General features: G+C 37.0%; 1 protein-coding gene across 2 annotated transcripts in view; it reads right to left on the bottom strand.

The window, feature by feature from the left end:
- Nucleotides 1-11,975: 11,975 nt before the first annotated feature.
- FAM184A (family with sequence similarity 184 member A) overlaps nucleotides 11,976-16,410 on the bottom strand; it is a 119,267-nt gene continuing 114,832 nt past the window's right edge. The window contains exons 17-18 of one of the 2 annotated variants that reach the window (XR_002733079.1): nucleotides 12,910-14,094; nucleotides 11,976-12,325 (exon numbers count right to left, since the gene is read on the bottom strand). Coding sequence is in view for 1 of the 2 variants with exons in the window: in XM_023218999.1 (XP_023074767.1) it covers nucleotides 12,244-12,325; nucleotides 13,892-14,094 (285 nt within the window). In the remaining variant the exon portion in view is untranslated. The remainder of the gene's footprint in view (nucleotides 12,326-12,909; nucleotides 14,095-16,410) is intronic. The other variant, XM_023218999.1, reaches the window with a different exon arrangement.

The following is a 16,410-nucleotide window of genomic DNA, read 5'->3' as shown; positions in this document are numbered from 1 at the left end:
CCACCCCCATGATTCAGTCACCTCCCACCGGCTCCCACCCCCATGATTCAGTCACCTCCCACCGGCTCCCTCCCAGGACACCTGGGGATTACGGTAACTACAGTTCAAAATGAGATTTGGGCAGGGACACAGCCAAACCATATCACCCTATGTCAGATTTATCCATAAATCTAAGGATGGGAGGAACATATACTACTGGATATTATGTAAAGGACATTTTACATTTTAAATACTCAGTTTTCTTTGATAGTGTCTTAGTCTGAGTTGCTAAAAAGGAATACCTGAGACTGAATATTTTACAAATACAAGAGGTTTGTTTGGCTTACACTCCTGCAGGCTGCTTCTGGCGAGGGCTTCAGGCTGCTTCCACTCAGTGAAGGGGAGGCTGCCTGTGCAGATCACATGGCCAGAGGAGAAGCAAGAGAAAGGCGAGGTAGTGGTCAGGCTCTTTTTACCAATCAGCTCTGGAGGCAACTAACAGAGTAAGAACTCACTCATCATGCAGGGGCAGCACCAAGTTTTCCTAAAGGATCTGCCCCTGTGACCCAGACACCCCCAACTAGGCCCCACATTTGGGATCTGATTTTAAGATGAGATTTGGAAGGGAGAAATACTCCAACTATGTCAGATAGTATGTAAAAATATGATTGGGGGTTTTGTTTTTGTTGCTGTTGTTGTTGTTGTTATTGTTACAGGTTCTTGCTCTGTTGCTCAGGCTTGCATGCAGTGGTGTGATCATGGCCCACTGCAACCTCTGTCTCCCAGGTTCAAGCAATCCTCCTGCCTCAGCCCCCTGAGTAGCTGGGTGATACGGTTTGACTGTGTGTCCCCACCCAAATCTCACCTTAAACTGTAATCCCCAGGAGTCTGGTGGAAGGTGGTTGAATCATGGGGCGAACTTCCCCCTTGCTGTTCTTGTGATAGTGAGTTCTCATGAGATTGGGTTTTTTGAAAGTGTCTGACACTTGCCCCTCACTCATTCTCTCTCTCCTGCTCTGCCATGGTAAGATGTGCTTGCTTCCCCTTTGTCTTCTGCCATGAATATGTTTCCTGAGGCCTCCTAGTCATGCTTTCTATTAAGTCTGCAGAACTGTGAGTCAATTAAACCTCTTTTTGTCATAAATTGCCCAGTCTCAGTTAGTTTTTTATAGCAGTACAAACACAGACTAATACATTGGAATTATAGGTGTGCACCACCACACCTGGCTAATATTTTGGTATTTTTGTAGAGATAGGGTCTCACTATGTTGCCCAGGCTGGTATAATTGATTTTTTAATATCAATCTTGTACTTGCCATTTTGTAAAAACCACTTATGAGTTCTAGCAGCTTTTTTTTTTTGTGGATTTTGTTAGATTTTCTATATATTCAGGATTTATTATCTATGAATAAAGACAGTTTTACTTCCTTCCTCTTCTGGAGGCCTTTTATTTCTTTTTCTTGTCTTTTTGCACCGACTAGAAGCTTGAGTATACCGTTGGATAAAAGTGATGAGACCAGACCTTCTTTCTTTCCTTCTGATCTGAGAGGGAAAGTTATCAGTCCTTTACTCTCAAATATGGATATTAGCCCAGGGTGTTTTGTAGATGCCCTTTATTAAGATGGAGGAAGATTTAAGAACTTTTATCAAGAATGAATGTTGGATTTCATTAAGGCTTTTCTACATCTGTGGAAATGATTGCTTTGCTTTTTTTTTTTCTTTTAGTTTCATATTTTATATATAGATTGAATTGTATCCCTCCAAAAAAGATATATTGATGTTATAATCCCCAGTCCCTTTGAGTGTCACTTGTTTGGAAATAAGGTCTTTATAGAGATAATTGAGATAAAATTAGGAATTAGGACGGGCAGCAATCCAATATGACTGACTTATGTCCTTATAAAAAGGATGAATTTTATGGCCGGGCGCAGTGACTCATGCCTGTAATCCCAGCACTTTGGGAGGCCGAGGCGGGCGGATCATGAGGTCAAGAGATTGAGACTATCCTGGCCAATATGGTGAAACCCCGTCTCTACTAAAAATACAAAAATAAAATTAGCTGGGTGTGGTGGCATGCGCCTGTAGTCCCAGCTACTTGGGAGGCTGAGGGAGGAAAATTGCTTGAACCCAGGAGGTGCAGGTTTGTTACATAGGTATACACGTGCCATGGTGGTTTGCTGCACCCATCAACCCGTCATCTACATTAGGTATTTCTTCTAACGCCTTCCCTCCCCAACCGCCCCTGCTACCTCCTGACAGGCCCCAGTGTGTGATGTTCCCCTCTCTGTGTCCATGTGTTCTCATTGTTCAGCTCCCACTTATGAGTGAGAACACACATCAATTTTGCATGTATGTTTGGCATATTGGTCTAATTTTTTGTTGTTGTAACATCTTTACCTTGTTTTGGTATCAGGGTAATGTTGGCCTCGTAGAATGAGTTGAAAGCTTTTCCCTTCTGTTTTATTTTCTGGAAGAATTTATGTGAAATCGGTATTTCTTTTTTTTTTTTTTCTTTTTTTTTTCGAGATGGTCTCACTTTGTCACCCACACTGAAGCACAGCAGCACAAACACGGCTCACTGCAGCCTCAGCTTCCTGGGTTCAAGTGATCCTCCCACCTCAACCTCCCAAACAGGTGGGATTACAGGCATGCACCACCACACCTGGCTACAAATTTTTTGTATTTTTTTGTAGAGACAGTGTTTCACTGTGTTGTCCAGGCTGTTCTCAAACTCCTGGGCTCAAGCAGTCTGCCTGCCTTGGCCTTCTAAAGTGTTGGGATTACAGGCGTGAGCCACCGTGCCCAGCCAAAATGGTATTTCTTTTTTAAATATTCATTAGAACTCACCAGCAAAGCCATCTCAACCTCGACTTTTCTTTGTGGGAAGATTTTAACTACATATTCAAATTATTCAATAGATACAGGGCTCTTCAGGTTATCTATTTTTTTTTTTTTTTTTTTTGAGACGGAGTCTCGCTCTGTCGCAGGGGCTGGAGTGCAGTGGCCGGATCTCAGCTCACTGCAAGCTCCGCCTCCCGGGTTCCCGCCATTCTCCTGCCTCAGCCTCCCGAGTGGCTGGGACTACAGGCGCCTGAGATTTTTTTTTCATCTTAAAAAATAAGAAAAATTTTAGAAAAAGAAATAGAAGGATGTTCGCCTGTAATACCTGCACTTTGGGAGGCCAAGGTGAGTGGATCACTTGAGGTCAGGAGTTCAAGACCAGCCTGGCCAATATAGTGAAACCCTGTCTCTACTAAAACTACAAAAATTAGCTGGGCGTGGTGGCACACTCCTGTAATCCCAGATACTCAGGAGTCTGAGGCACGAGAATCACTCAAACCTGGAGGGCAAGGCTTGAGTACAGTGGCATGATCTTGGCTCACTGCAACCTCTGCCCTCTACTTAGTAGAGATGGGGTTTCACCATGTTGGCCAGGCTGCTCTTGAACACCTGACCTCAGGTAATCCACTGCCTCGGCCTCCTAAAGTATTGGAATTACAGGCATGGGCCACTGTGCCCAGCCAATAAAAGTCATTTTAACTGGAGTGAGATGATATGTTATTGTTGTTCTGATTTGCATTTCTCTGACAATCAGTGATGTTCAGCACCTTTTCACATGCCTGTTTGCCATTTGTCTATTCAGATCTTTTGCCCATCTTCTAATTGAATTATTAGATTTTTTTCCCACTGAGTTTTTTTGGGCTTCTTATCTATTCTGGTTATTAATCTCTGATAGATGAATAGTATGCAAATATTTTTTCCTATTCTGTGGGTTGGATCTTCACTTTGTTGTTGTTTACTTTGCTGTGCAGAAGTCTTTATTTTGATATAATCCCATTTTCCAATTTTGCTTTGATTACTTCTGCTTGTGGGGTATTACTCAAAAAATCTTTGCCTGCTCCAATGTACTATAGAGTTTCTTCAATGTTTTCTTGGAGTAGTTTTATAGTTTGAGGTCTTGGATTTAAGTCTTTAATCCATTTGGATGTAATTTTTGTATATGGTGAGAGGTAGCGGTCTAGTCTCACCTTCTGAATATGTATATCATTTTTCCAGCACTGTTATTTATTGAAGAGATTGTGCTTTCCCCAATGTATGTTCTTGGCAATTTTGTTGAAAATGAGTTCACTGGAGATGTATGGGCTTGTTTCTGCATTCTCTATTCTGTTCTCTTGGTCTGTGTGTCTGTTTTTATGCCAGTACCATGCTGTTTTGGTTACTTATAGCTCTGTAGCGTGATTTGAAGTCGGGTAATGCGATTCCTCCAGTTATGTTCTTTTTGCTCAGGATAACTTTGGCTATTCTGGGTCTTTTGTGGCTCCATACACATTTTTTTCCTATTTCTGTGAAGAATGTCTTAGGTATTTTGATCAGAATTGCATTGAATCCATAGGTTGCTTTGGGTGGTATGAATATTTTAACAATATTTAGTCTTCCCATCCATGAAAATGGAGTATCTTTCCTTTTGTGTGCGTGTGTCCTCTTCAGTTTCTTTCACCAATGTTTTATGGCTTTCATTATGGAGATATTTCACTTATTTGCTTAAGTTAATTCTGGCTGGGCACAAAAATCCCTATTAATTCTCAGGTGCCCCAAATGTGTAATTTTGTGAAGCCTACACACCTACCCACCAACCCACTCAATAGTGGGACCTGGAACTCCTGTTGCATAACTCATTTTATTAAACATCTAAAATTCAGTACATTATAAACATTTTTAATTACTAGAACACTTTAAATTGGGTTCTGATTGCTAGACTGATCTTTGTGGACTGATCTTTGTGGATGCATATGAGACATGATGCATGCCTAGCTGTTGTAGCCAAGAGAAGGATGAATTTCCTCTATTTGCTGACAACATTCTTTTTTTTTATACATGAATGTTCACAGCTTTATTCATAAGAAATCAAAAACTAGAGACAACCCAAATGTCTATCAACAAGGAAATGGATATACAAATCATGGCATATCTGCAACGAGCCACTACTCAGCAAGAAAGGGGAACCAACTACTGATACATACTACAATTTGGATGAATCTCGAATGCATTATACTAAGCAAAAGAAACCTTACATAAAAGAGTGCAATGTGAATGACTTTTTTCCTTCAACTTTTAAGTTCAGGGGTACCTGTGCAGGTTTGTTACATAGGTAAACGTGTGCCGTGGTGGTTTGCTGCATAGATCATCCCATCACCTAGGTATTAAGCCCAGTATCCATGAGCTATTCTTCCTGATGCTCTCCCTCATGTCCCCCACCCCCGACAGGCCTCAGTGTGTGCTGTTCCCCAGCATGTGTCCATTGTTCAGCTCCCAATTATAAATGAGAACATGCAGTGTTTGGTTTTCTGTTCCCGTGGGTAACATTCTTTAGAGCACAAATTGTGCTATTTTTAATTTATTAGTAGAATTAATAAATTCTACTAAATTAGTAGGTCCTATTTTTAAATTATTAGTAGAAAAAAGTGGCCTGACATAAATTACAAATGTATTTTCAGTAGTAACTGGTACATAATAGTTATTCAATGAAGCTACTAAATGAAAATAACATCAGTGACGTTTTCACAATCTATAATTGGTTTATAAGATTGCCACCCAGCCACTGAATTTTAGTTTTCTGGAAGGACATTTTGCAACTAAATCTTACACCGGTAAGTCATGCAGCTCTACAATGATGCTTCGGGTGCATAACTAGGCTCTTCTTTGGCCATGGTAGATGCTATCAACAGCTGCTTTAAAAATGCTCCAGCCAAAGTTATTTCAGCTACGATTTATGATGTGGAACTCTGGAAATACAGCAAAGAGGGCTTTATAGAACTAAAATATATTCAGTTATTATAGAAGCAGCCTTCTGAGCAAAACTTTCATTTTGCTTGAAATGGTCAGAGAAGATGGCAATAACATAGCTGATCTCTGATTTCATAATGTGATGTCGTCTACTATTTCCATATGGTTCTATCACCAGAAATATAAAACAGCAGCATTACAGGTATTATTATTAACTTGCCAGATTGCAACCTCTCCTGTTAGCCAGAAGCCTGAGAGAAGTGACATTTAAGGAAGGTTGTCCAATGGGCTTTTCATTCCTTTATTCTCAATTTTATCCTTGCGTCAGATTAGGCCACTAGACAGCTACTACTTACTAGTCTGGCGCATTTTGCAGACTCTTACATTGAATTATTCTTAAATGTTGTAATTTCCCTTTTTATCAAAGGTTACTTCAAGAAACAGCTTTGTGAAACTTACCGCAGCTTTTGTTGTAAAAATAATTGAGAATATCAATCATGACATCATCTAAATGTCTTCTATTAAAAAGTCCTAAATGAGGAATTCCTTTTAGAACTCAAGGCTAGGAAAGATTTTTCTCCTGAAAATCCTTCCTCTTTTCTGATAAGGGTCATCAGGTAGCCTTTGAGCATCAGCCTAGCTCAAAGATGCATGGAGAAAACACTGAAGTTGAAGCCTGGTTATGTTGGCCTTCAATTACACATTTGTATTCTCCTTTCAATTAGTCCTGATTTCCCACAACTATTAGTAGTTTAAATAAAGAATATATACTTTTAGTATCTTCTATGTAGTCACTTGTAAACCTTTTTGATTGAAGCAGTGTATGAATTTTTCACATGTATATATATATATATATATACACACACACATTAAATATAAAATGGTAAACTTTAAAGGAATATATCTATCTACAATCACATACACAAGCATGTGTGTGGACACATACACATGGCATCAGTTTTTCTGTTAAAGATAACATACCTGTTTCATTCAATTAATCTAATAACCCAGTAGGAATCAGGCATTGTAGCCTGGGTGTGGTGGCTGCATCTAGTCTGAGTCCATGAGGACAGGGATACATGTGTTTTGTTCAGTCTGTACCAACCACATTAAGTAATACCTGGCACCCAATAAATATGTTGAATAACGAATAGCTGCTCAGTAAGTGCTATGGATGCACCTAGGAAGGAATGTGTAATTCACTGTGAAGCCATGAAAAAAGCCTTCACGGAGCCCCAAAAACTAAGAGATAAGAAGTGTGAATGCCTTGGAGTCAGGCACGGTGGTATGTGCCTGTAATCCCAGCTACTTGGGAGGCTGAGGCAGGAGGATCACATGAGCCCAGGAGTTCGAGACAGCCTGGGCAACACAGCCAAGAACCCATCTCTAAAAAATAATAAATAAAAAAAAAATGCCTTGGTGATACTAAAGATAGAATCCATAAGTTGGTCTGTACATGATACTCCCCAGGCATCCAAGGTGATCTTAGGTTATCGTTCTCTGTGTATTCCAGGCACCTTCTGTTCAGATCTGCCACTTAAACATATGCTGAGGTACCAAATAGCAGAACATTCACACAGAAAATGACATGGAGAAAAAAGCAAACGCAACGAATCTTAAACAGGAGCGATTTCACCTTAACTGGCAAATATAGCAATTTATAATATAACTTAATTATTGTGTTTATTCAGAATCCAATGCAGAGTCGCTGAGATAATACATTACTTAGCCCTCTTAAATTGTGGTAAAATACACATAACTTTAAATTGCCATTTTAATCATATTTATCCAATTCAGTGGCATTAAGTTCATTGATAATGTTGTGCAACACCACCACTGTCCATCTCCAGAACGCCACAAAAATCATTCCAAACAGAAATGCTGTATCCATTACATAACTCCCCTGTCCTCCCAACTCTACCCTTGGGAACATCTATTTTTGTTTCCATCTTTATGAATTTGCCTATTCAGGTAAATTGAATTGTACAGCATTAGGTCTTTTGTCTGGCTTATTTTACTTAGCATAACGTTTTCAAGGTTCATTCATGTTGTAAGATATATCAGAATTTTCTTTCTTTTTAAGGCTGAATTATGTTCCAAAGTATGTTTATACCATATTCTATTTTTCCATTCATCTGCTGATGGCCATTTGGGTTGTTTTTACGTCTAGTCTCTTGTGAATAATGATGCTAGCACCATTAGTGTACAAGTACCCCTTTGTGTCCCTGCTTTTGGGTATATACCTAGAAGTAGAATTGCTGGATCATATAGTGATTCTACTTAATTTTTTGAAGAACTGCCTGTTTTCTACAGTGGTTTTGCCATTTGACATTCCCACAAGGGCTCCAGTTTCTCCACATCCTTAGCAACATTTGTTATTTTCTGTTTTTGTCTTATTTTTTATGAAAGCCCTCCTAATTAATAAATTATAATGAAGCATCTTGTCTAATTGTGATTTTGACTTACATTTTCATCATAACTAGTGATGCTGAGCATGAGCTCAGCATCTTATGAGCTTATTGGCCATTTGTGTATCTTCTTTGGAGAAATATCTATTCTTTTGCCCGATTTTGAATTTTGTTGTTGAGTTTTAGAAATTCTATTTTTTTTTTTTTTTTAAGAGACAGGGTCTCACTGTCACCCAGGCTGGAGTGCAGTGACATGATCATATCTCGCTGCAGCCTCAGACACCTGGGCTCAAGTTATTCTCCTGTCTCTGCCTCCCTAGTAGTTGAGACAAGTGTGTACCATCACATCCAGCTACTTACAAAGCAAATTTGTAGAGACGGGGTCTTGCCATGTTGCCCAGGCTGGTCTCTAACTCCTGTCCGCAAGCAGTACTCTGGCCTCAGCCTCCCGAAATGTTAGGGTTACAGGTGTGAGCTGCCACACCCAGGCAGGAATTCTTTATGTATCCTGGATATTAATCCCCTATCAGTTATATGCTTTGCAAATATTTTCTCCCACTTTGAGGGTGTCTCTTCACTCTGTTGTAGTGTCCTTTGATGCACAAAAATTTTAAATTTTCATGATGTCCAATTATTTTTGCTTGTTGCCTTGCTTTTGGTATCAGATCTAAAACATCATTACCAAATCCAATGTCATCCAATGTGTACTTCTAAAAGTTTTATAGTTTTAGCTTTTATGTTCAAGTCTTTGTTCCATTTTGAATTTCTGTACATAGTGTTATAAGGCGAGAGTCCAACTTCGTTCTTTTGCATGTGAATATCATTTTTTCCAGCACCCTTTGTTGAAAAGACTGCTTTTTCCCAATTGAATGGTCCTATCACCCTTGTTGAAAGTCATCTGGCCATATGCGAGGGTTTATTTCTGTGCTCTTTAGTCTATTTCAAACAGGTTTTGACTGCTAATAAAAGCAAATCAGAATATCGTTAAAATTAAATATCACTACCTTCAGAAAATTACAGAGATAATATTCCTGGGATTACCAGAGGTGGTTGATATGTAGTAACTTTCCAAATCAAAATATGGTTTAATCCAGTATCACAATGATATCATGTGACAATGTTAGACTATTCGTGGTAAAATGAAAGGAAAATGCAGTAGCATATGCCTGTAATCCCAGTACATTGGGAGGCCAAGGAGTATTGCTTGAGCTCAGGAGTTTGACACCAACCTGGGCAATGTGGCAAAACCTCATTTCTACAAAAATACAAAAATTAGCTGGGTGTGGTGATGTACGCTTCTAGTTCGAGCTACTCAGGGCCCTGAGGTGGGAGGATTATTTGAGCCCAGGAGGTTAAGGCTGCAAGTGAGCTGTAATCATGCCGCTGCACTCCAGCCTGGGCGAGAGTGAAACCCTGCCTCAAAAATTAAAAAAATAAAAAAAATTAAAAGAAAAAAAGGAAAAATTAGGCATCTTATTGTTTTCGAAGAATATCTCTATTTCAAATCATGTTGTTGATCTTATTTGTTAGAAAGATAGAATATGTTCTTTGTTTATGAAAATAAATAAGAGACTGCCTACGGATAATTTTTAGCTGAACCCAAAGCAAGACATTGTTCGCAAATGTTTTCATATGCTTTTATCATTAACACAGTTCTGGAATCTGAATACTTAACTAAGAAATCTGACTGTGATATATTTCCAAATATTTAATTTGTATTGCTTCTTGACAAACTTTTGTATATGGTTCCTGTGGACATGAATAAAGCATTTCCAGCTATGTTGTATTTAACATTTTTCCTTTCCCATCCTCTAATCCACATTAACACTCTCTACAGCGTAAAACACAGCAAAACAAACAACTGTGGTTTAGCTCATCAAGATGCCCTCCTTCTGCTTGAGCTGGGGTACACGGTACTGTATATACAAAGAAAATATTCCTCTCTTCACCTCTTAGGACCTACCTCTTCACTCCAGATTTAAAATCATAGTGTTTGGAGAAAAGCCACGAATTAGAAACTCAGTGTTTTATGATGATGAAAAGGTAAATATTTTAAGATACAGCATTAGTGAAACTTAATACCTACATATAATTGGTTATGAAGGAGTAATAGAATAAGAACTAAGCATCTTGACCTATATGTAAAAATCAATTTGACATCTAAGGTAATGCAATTAATAGTATCTGTTCACTGTGCTTTTACTTCTAAAATCCTAGCATAAAAGTAGTTAGGCTGTTATAATGATATTTACATTACCACTTTTCTGCAAAAACCCTGGCTCCTTTTACCTCTCTCCTTTATACTTATCCAGCACTATCCTAATCCTGGTTAAGTCTAAATATCCCTTCCTAGAAACTTGCTGCTAGTAGCTGAAGATGGTCAAAACCCACAATCATGCTGGTGGATTTCAATATATAGTCTGTGATCTCAATTATGCCTGACAATCCTTTTACAGTTTTCTCATACATTTGCTCTTCTACTTTTCAAGACAACTATTTTCTCATCTGTAGCGATTTATACCTTTCCTAAGACTTTTAATAAGCGATCTCATATTATCTTCTAGGAAGGTAGGGTGGAAGGTAATATTTATTATATAGCCCAGGAGACTGAGTCACAGAGGTTAAGACATGTGGTGGCAGCACCAGGCTACCCTCAGAGAAAGGAGTTTCCTATCACTGGAAGTATAAAAGCTCAGTCAGGGATGTTATGAAGAGGGTTCAGGTACTCTATGGGAGGTTGGTCCCCTTCTCCTCCTGTCCTTTTAATTTCCCTCTCTCTCCTCCAGCATGAAAGTGTGATAAAGTCTCCTAAAGACACAGACAAAGCCCATCTTGACCCTTCCCAGTCTATGACTTTACTTTCTCTTTCCTCTTCCATGTATTACTAAGTTTTCTTTCAGAGAGGTTTTTACTCACTGTCTCAACTTCCTTGACTTCCATTTCCCTCTTTCCTAGACAGTGGCTTTTGTTGCCACTGTTACGCTGAATCTGCTTTTGCTGAGACCATCTTGTAGTTGTCAAAGCCAATGGACACTTTTCATTTTTTCCCTTTCCTGATACCTATAGCATTTAACATTGTTGGCTGGCTGCTGGGTCTCTCTGAAACTTTCTTCTTCCAGGACACTATGCTTTTTTGGATCTGTAACTCTACTTCTCATTCTCATTCAAACCCTGTCTGTTCCTGACATGTTGGTTTCTCCCAAAGTTCTATCCTCAACCCCCTTCCTTGTTGTTCTCATCCACACCTGTGGCTTTCTCTATCTCATACATGCCATGTTCCAAAACATCTATAGCTCAGTCTTTCTCTTCCTGAGCTCCAGATCCTTATGTCTCACTCCCTATTAATTATGCCAATTTAGAAAACTATCAAACTGGCTTTTAAGACAAATTAAAATCAAATTGACTATTTATTCCTTACCCAGTGACTTTTGGCCATAAAACATAGTATTAATTATAGATACTAACTGTACTGCAGTTCTAGATCTCAATTATCAAAACTGAAAAAAAAAAACACAACGAACACCTAAAAGTCAACAGTATTTCATATACTTGAAAGTCCACAATTTATACAAGCACTTTCATTCTAGCTTTGTAAATTTAGATAACAATTTAGTTAAAATTACACACTGTAATGGAACAAGGGTTTCTATTTCCCTATCCTGATTTTGTTATGATTACTGAAGTCAAATAATTTGATATGACATGATTATAATGCAGTAAAATTTGTTGATAAGTCTTACCTGGAATTAAAAAATATTTAAAAATTAAAGCAAACTTAGAAAAAATAAAAAGCATTATTTTTTGTTCTAACAAAATTTATTATGCAGTAATTACAAAGGTTAAAGACTCTTCCATCTCAAATAAAAATAACAGTTATAATTACACACATCATATAGTACCTTATAGAATGATTCCAATAAATATCACAGGAAATACAGTGCATTTTCAAACTGGAGAGACAAAGACTTTCTCATTCACAGTGTTTGACATGGGAAAGCCTATTTACATATCAATCTGTATAAAGTCATGCTCTCAGGAACAGTCCATACAGGGCTGTGCCAACACAATTCTTTCAGAATGTGAAGTACCGGGCAAACCACTCCTGGCGCTGGGGATCTGGAGAAGCCACTGGAGAAGCTTCACTCTGAGCAGGACTGAATTCATAAAAAGAGACATGTAACCCAGCATTAAGTCATTGTGCAAAACGAAGGCAAAAGCACATAAAACATCAGCATAGATTACCACAACGGGTTCCCCATGTTGTAAGTCGTGTTTTAAAGATTTGCTACTCCCTCTCCACTAGAATCGGTTCTCCACTCCATGAGAGCATAAGAGTGCATCAGCAGCTCAAATGAAGTCAGTTCAGGAGGAGCCACATCACAACAATCACAAAAAACAAAAAACACCTGCAAAAATGTCACCTTCTTTGAATAAAAAATTCAGTAAGAATTGTGGGAAATAAGAGAGAATAAAATAATGATCCTCTCTTTCAGCACCTTTTCTCTTTTAGTTGATTTTACAGATGTGTCCTTAAATATAACTAAAGTAACTAGTATTTTTTTTACTACATGCATTTTCTATTAAATTTTCATTTCATAATTCCCTATGCAAATACTCCAGGAAAGGGAGTACATTAAAAATATAATTTCCCCCCATCATTGATGTTATATAGTTTATACTTATCTTAATTCTAACTAAAGATTCTTTGGGCTACTTAAGAAAACAAAAGAATCCCTACCGTCTTTGGGGAAAATTACAAGGCACGCAACAATGTGTAATGGAAACTCCAGTAGTCATGTTCCTTGAGCTCATGCACATGCATCTTATTGATACCTGAACATACCCATGCACAAGGGAAAATAAGCAACACAAAATATTTAGCAGGAGACAAATTCAGAGGTGTATCTGACTAATTTTCATTCTTGCTATTTTTTTTTTTTTTTTGTTAATCATTAACTATGTCATTAATCACTTAGCCTAAAAAAACCTGCCTATTTGTAAGGCTATCACTAGTGACACTGCTAAGATTTAGTAAGAATAAGAAAAAAAAGCAAAAAATCAGTAATAGTAAGATAAGCATAAAACAACAGTACTTTCTGACTTTATCTAATGGCTAAATTTCTAATGAAATTTGCATTTCATTCAAAATTTGCTAATACATTTAATCAACAACGGCAAGGTAACTTAAAATGGAATGGAACTTTTAAAAATTATTTATTTCTTCTAAATTTAGTTTTTGCATAAGTATATTTAAGTTCCCAGAGTTTGTGTATGTTTTTATTTTGACAATAAGCATATATATATATTTATAAATAATCCTGGCAAACAAGGGAAAAAATAAACATATATAAAAAATAAAAACCACTTAGTAAACAAAAAATTATTTTAAAGTTCTACAATAAGGATGAATTGTTAATTTAAAAATCGGTGACAACACTAAAAATGAAGTAATCGTGCATAATATTAAAATTCTAACCATATAAATCACATTAACACCTCTTCAAGTACTTAGAAAATTGACTGATGACCAGAAATTAGAAAAAAAATTTTAACACAGTCAAAAGGAAGTTCTCTAGAGAGGTGATAAATATACTTTGAAGAAAATATTTCATAGTAAGTTTTCTTAGGTTGTTCTTAAAGTAGTGATTTCTGCAATGTAAGAAGGTAAATTTCTCAAGTTAAAAAAGAAAAGAAAAAAACATTGGTGAGACGGGTCTCACCTCAAAAATGTCTTGGGCCCTTTAGGTGGCACTGGCTGTGGAAGTGGTTTGCTGCTGCTGAACTCAATATCGTGGACTGGAGAATTAGGAATGGGATCCAGGCGGTTAGGATGTCCATTGCCCACTCCACCAGATTCCAGAGCACTTAGATTGGGAACACTCACAAACCTGTTTGTTGGTGATTTATCATTCTTCTTCTTTTGCTGCATTAAAAATAATACATGTGAGGATAGTCCCTGCATGAGGACAAATGAGAAAATAGGAATGGTAGAAGATAGAAATTTGGCATGGGAAAATTTTGGAAGCTTTATGTTAAATTAAGATGTTAATTAACCAGTGTTACCCAAACTGTGGTCTGGGAATCCTTGGAGGTAATTTTTTATCTACATGGAATCCTCAAAGACAGACATGCTACCAGGACAGAAAGAATGAGGAAGAAACATTCAGGAGTCATTCACGAGGAATGGGAGAGAAGGTAAAAAGAGTGCCAAGGGGTAAAGAATACCCTTTTGGGAAGAAAAGAGGAAAAGGGTTGGGGGAGAAAGCAAGTCTTGCAGATAGAAGGTTAAATGGATTTAGGCTAAAATTAGGAGAAGGGGTAAAGTTAAACATAATTTTAAAAGAGGTCCATGAAATTTAGCCATCTGTCAAAGGGAGGCAGTTCTTGCCTGGAAAAAAGAAAGGAATGAGAAAATGCTTGGCAGTGCAGTTTGAAACAAATTGCACATTTCTACTAAAGACCTAAAGCTGACTTAGAGAAATAATCTGGTTTTAAATTCACTGTGACATCTATCTTTCTGAAGAGGGAAAGTTTTATTTTCATAATTAAGTCTAATTTCCATATTAATTGGCAGTATCATTAATTGGCTCATATTTTTTAAAATTTAAAGGTTACAAAACGATAGTAATCAGCTGATTTTTAAATGTGACTTTAAAATTAACAGATAAAAAGACAAATTCCACTGTAGATTATCAAAATCTATCAGCTTGCAATTCACGAACTTTAGTCTCAAAGTATTTTATTCACATCTCTAGAATCAATGATCATCATCTTGCTATGAGAAATAAAAATTAACATGTTGTTAGATATTTAGAATATTCTCATCTTTTACTAATTAGGTGTACACTAATTAAATTTGTAAGTTTTTTTGGAAAATAACTCGAGTTTGGGAAAAATGCAATTAATATACAAGACGGAACTTTTATTTATATTTATCTTATTGTCTAAACATTTTCTTCTGTCATATTCTGTGACTTGTAGAGTCTCTGACAAAAATCTTATTTTAGCATAACCAGAAAAAGAAAATAACAATAATAGCTTCTTCAGAACTATTTGTGAAAACTAAAGTCACTATTAGGAGTCAAAAGTAGTTTGAAAGTTCTTACAAAGATGTATCTTTTGCATTTTCTTATTCTAGTCACCAGAGGGCATAATTAAACCTACTTAAGGTTTCTATTTTAAGAAATCAAAAGAACACTAGTAAAGTTCTACAGTAATCATTTTGCAGCCAAAAAATTTAATTCCAATAAAATAAATAAAAGGAGTATTTTTAGTATATCTTTTTCCACAAGCCTCATAATCTTGCTTTATAATTAAAATATTATTTAACCCTAAATTATGAATTTAAAAACTAAAACTAATTATAATTATTCATTCACCAATTATTCACTCAGAGCTTTCTATCTGCCAGGCAGTATTTCAGACTCTGAGATACAGCTACATGCCTCTCCAGTCATTCTATTTTAGAAAACATTCAAGTTTAAAGTTTGGAACAGTTTAACTGGTAAAGGAAGGATAGATTCAGTGTTCTTAACAGAGAAGTTTTACGAGTTGTGAAAGGAAAGGAAAATTTCTGGGTAAAGGCCTAATAAAAATTAGGCATGATGTGAAACTTAAAATCTGAATTTGAAAAACAGCTTTGGAACTATCGCTTTTGTTTATTCTACTATTGATTCTGCCATAAGATTCATAATTCCTATGAAGTCAATATATAGATGTATATACATAATCATTTATTCTTTATTACTTGCTTTATTCACAGAATAATTTGTGGTGGCTTATAGGGAATGTGATGAAATTTTGCAACTGAACAAATATTTACTGAATACCCACTATACCCAAAACATGATTGGAGCCATGGGAAGCTAGGGTACAAAGATTTATAAGACTTGGTCATGTCTATTTCAAGGCTCTTCTATTTGTCCCAAGAAAGTAACACGTATCAAAATAAGTCATATTCAATTTTAAGTGTTAAGAACAGTCAGAAAGCTGGGCAAAGTGGCCTACACCTGTAATCCCATCCACTCGGGAGCTGGAAGCAGGAGGATCGCTTGAGCCCAAGAGTTTGAGACTAGCCTGAGCAACATAGTGAGACGCCATCTCCAAAACAAAACAAAAAAAAACAAACCAAACCAAAAAGAACAGTCAGAAGGCTGAGAGAAGCAAAGTCCTTCTCTGATGATTGGTAGGCAACAAAATATATATCCAACCCAAGGTCCATTAAGATGTTAGGCCTTAA

This window comes from Piliocolobus tephrosceles, chromosome 5 (genome assembly GCF_002776525.5).
Source record: "Piliocolobus tephrosceles isolate RC106 chromosome 5, ASM277652v3, whole genome shotgun sequence".
In the NCBI taxonomy this organism is placed as follows: domain Eukaryota; kingdom Metazoa; phylum Chordata; class Mammalia; order Primates; family Cercopithecidae; genus Piliocolobus; species Piliocolobus tephrosceles.
This window is presented reverse-complemented; position numbering and strand designations above follow the sequence as displayed.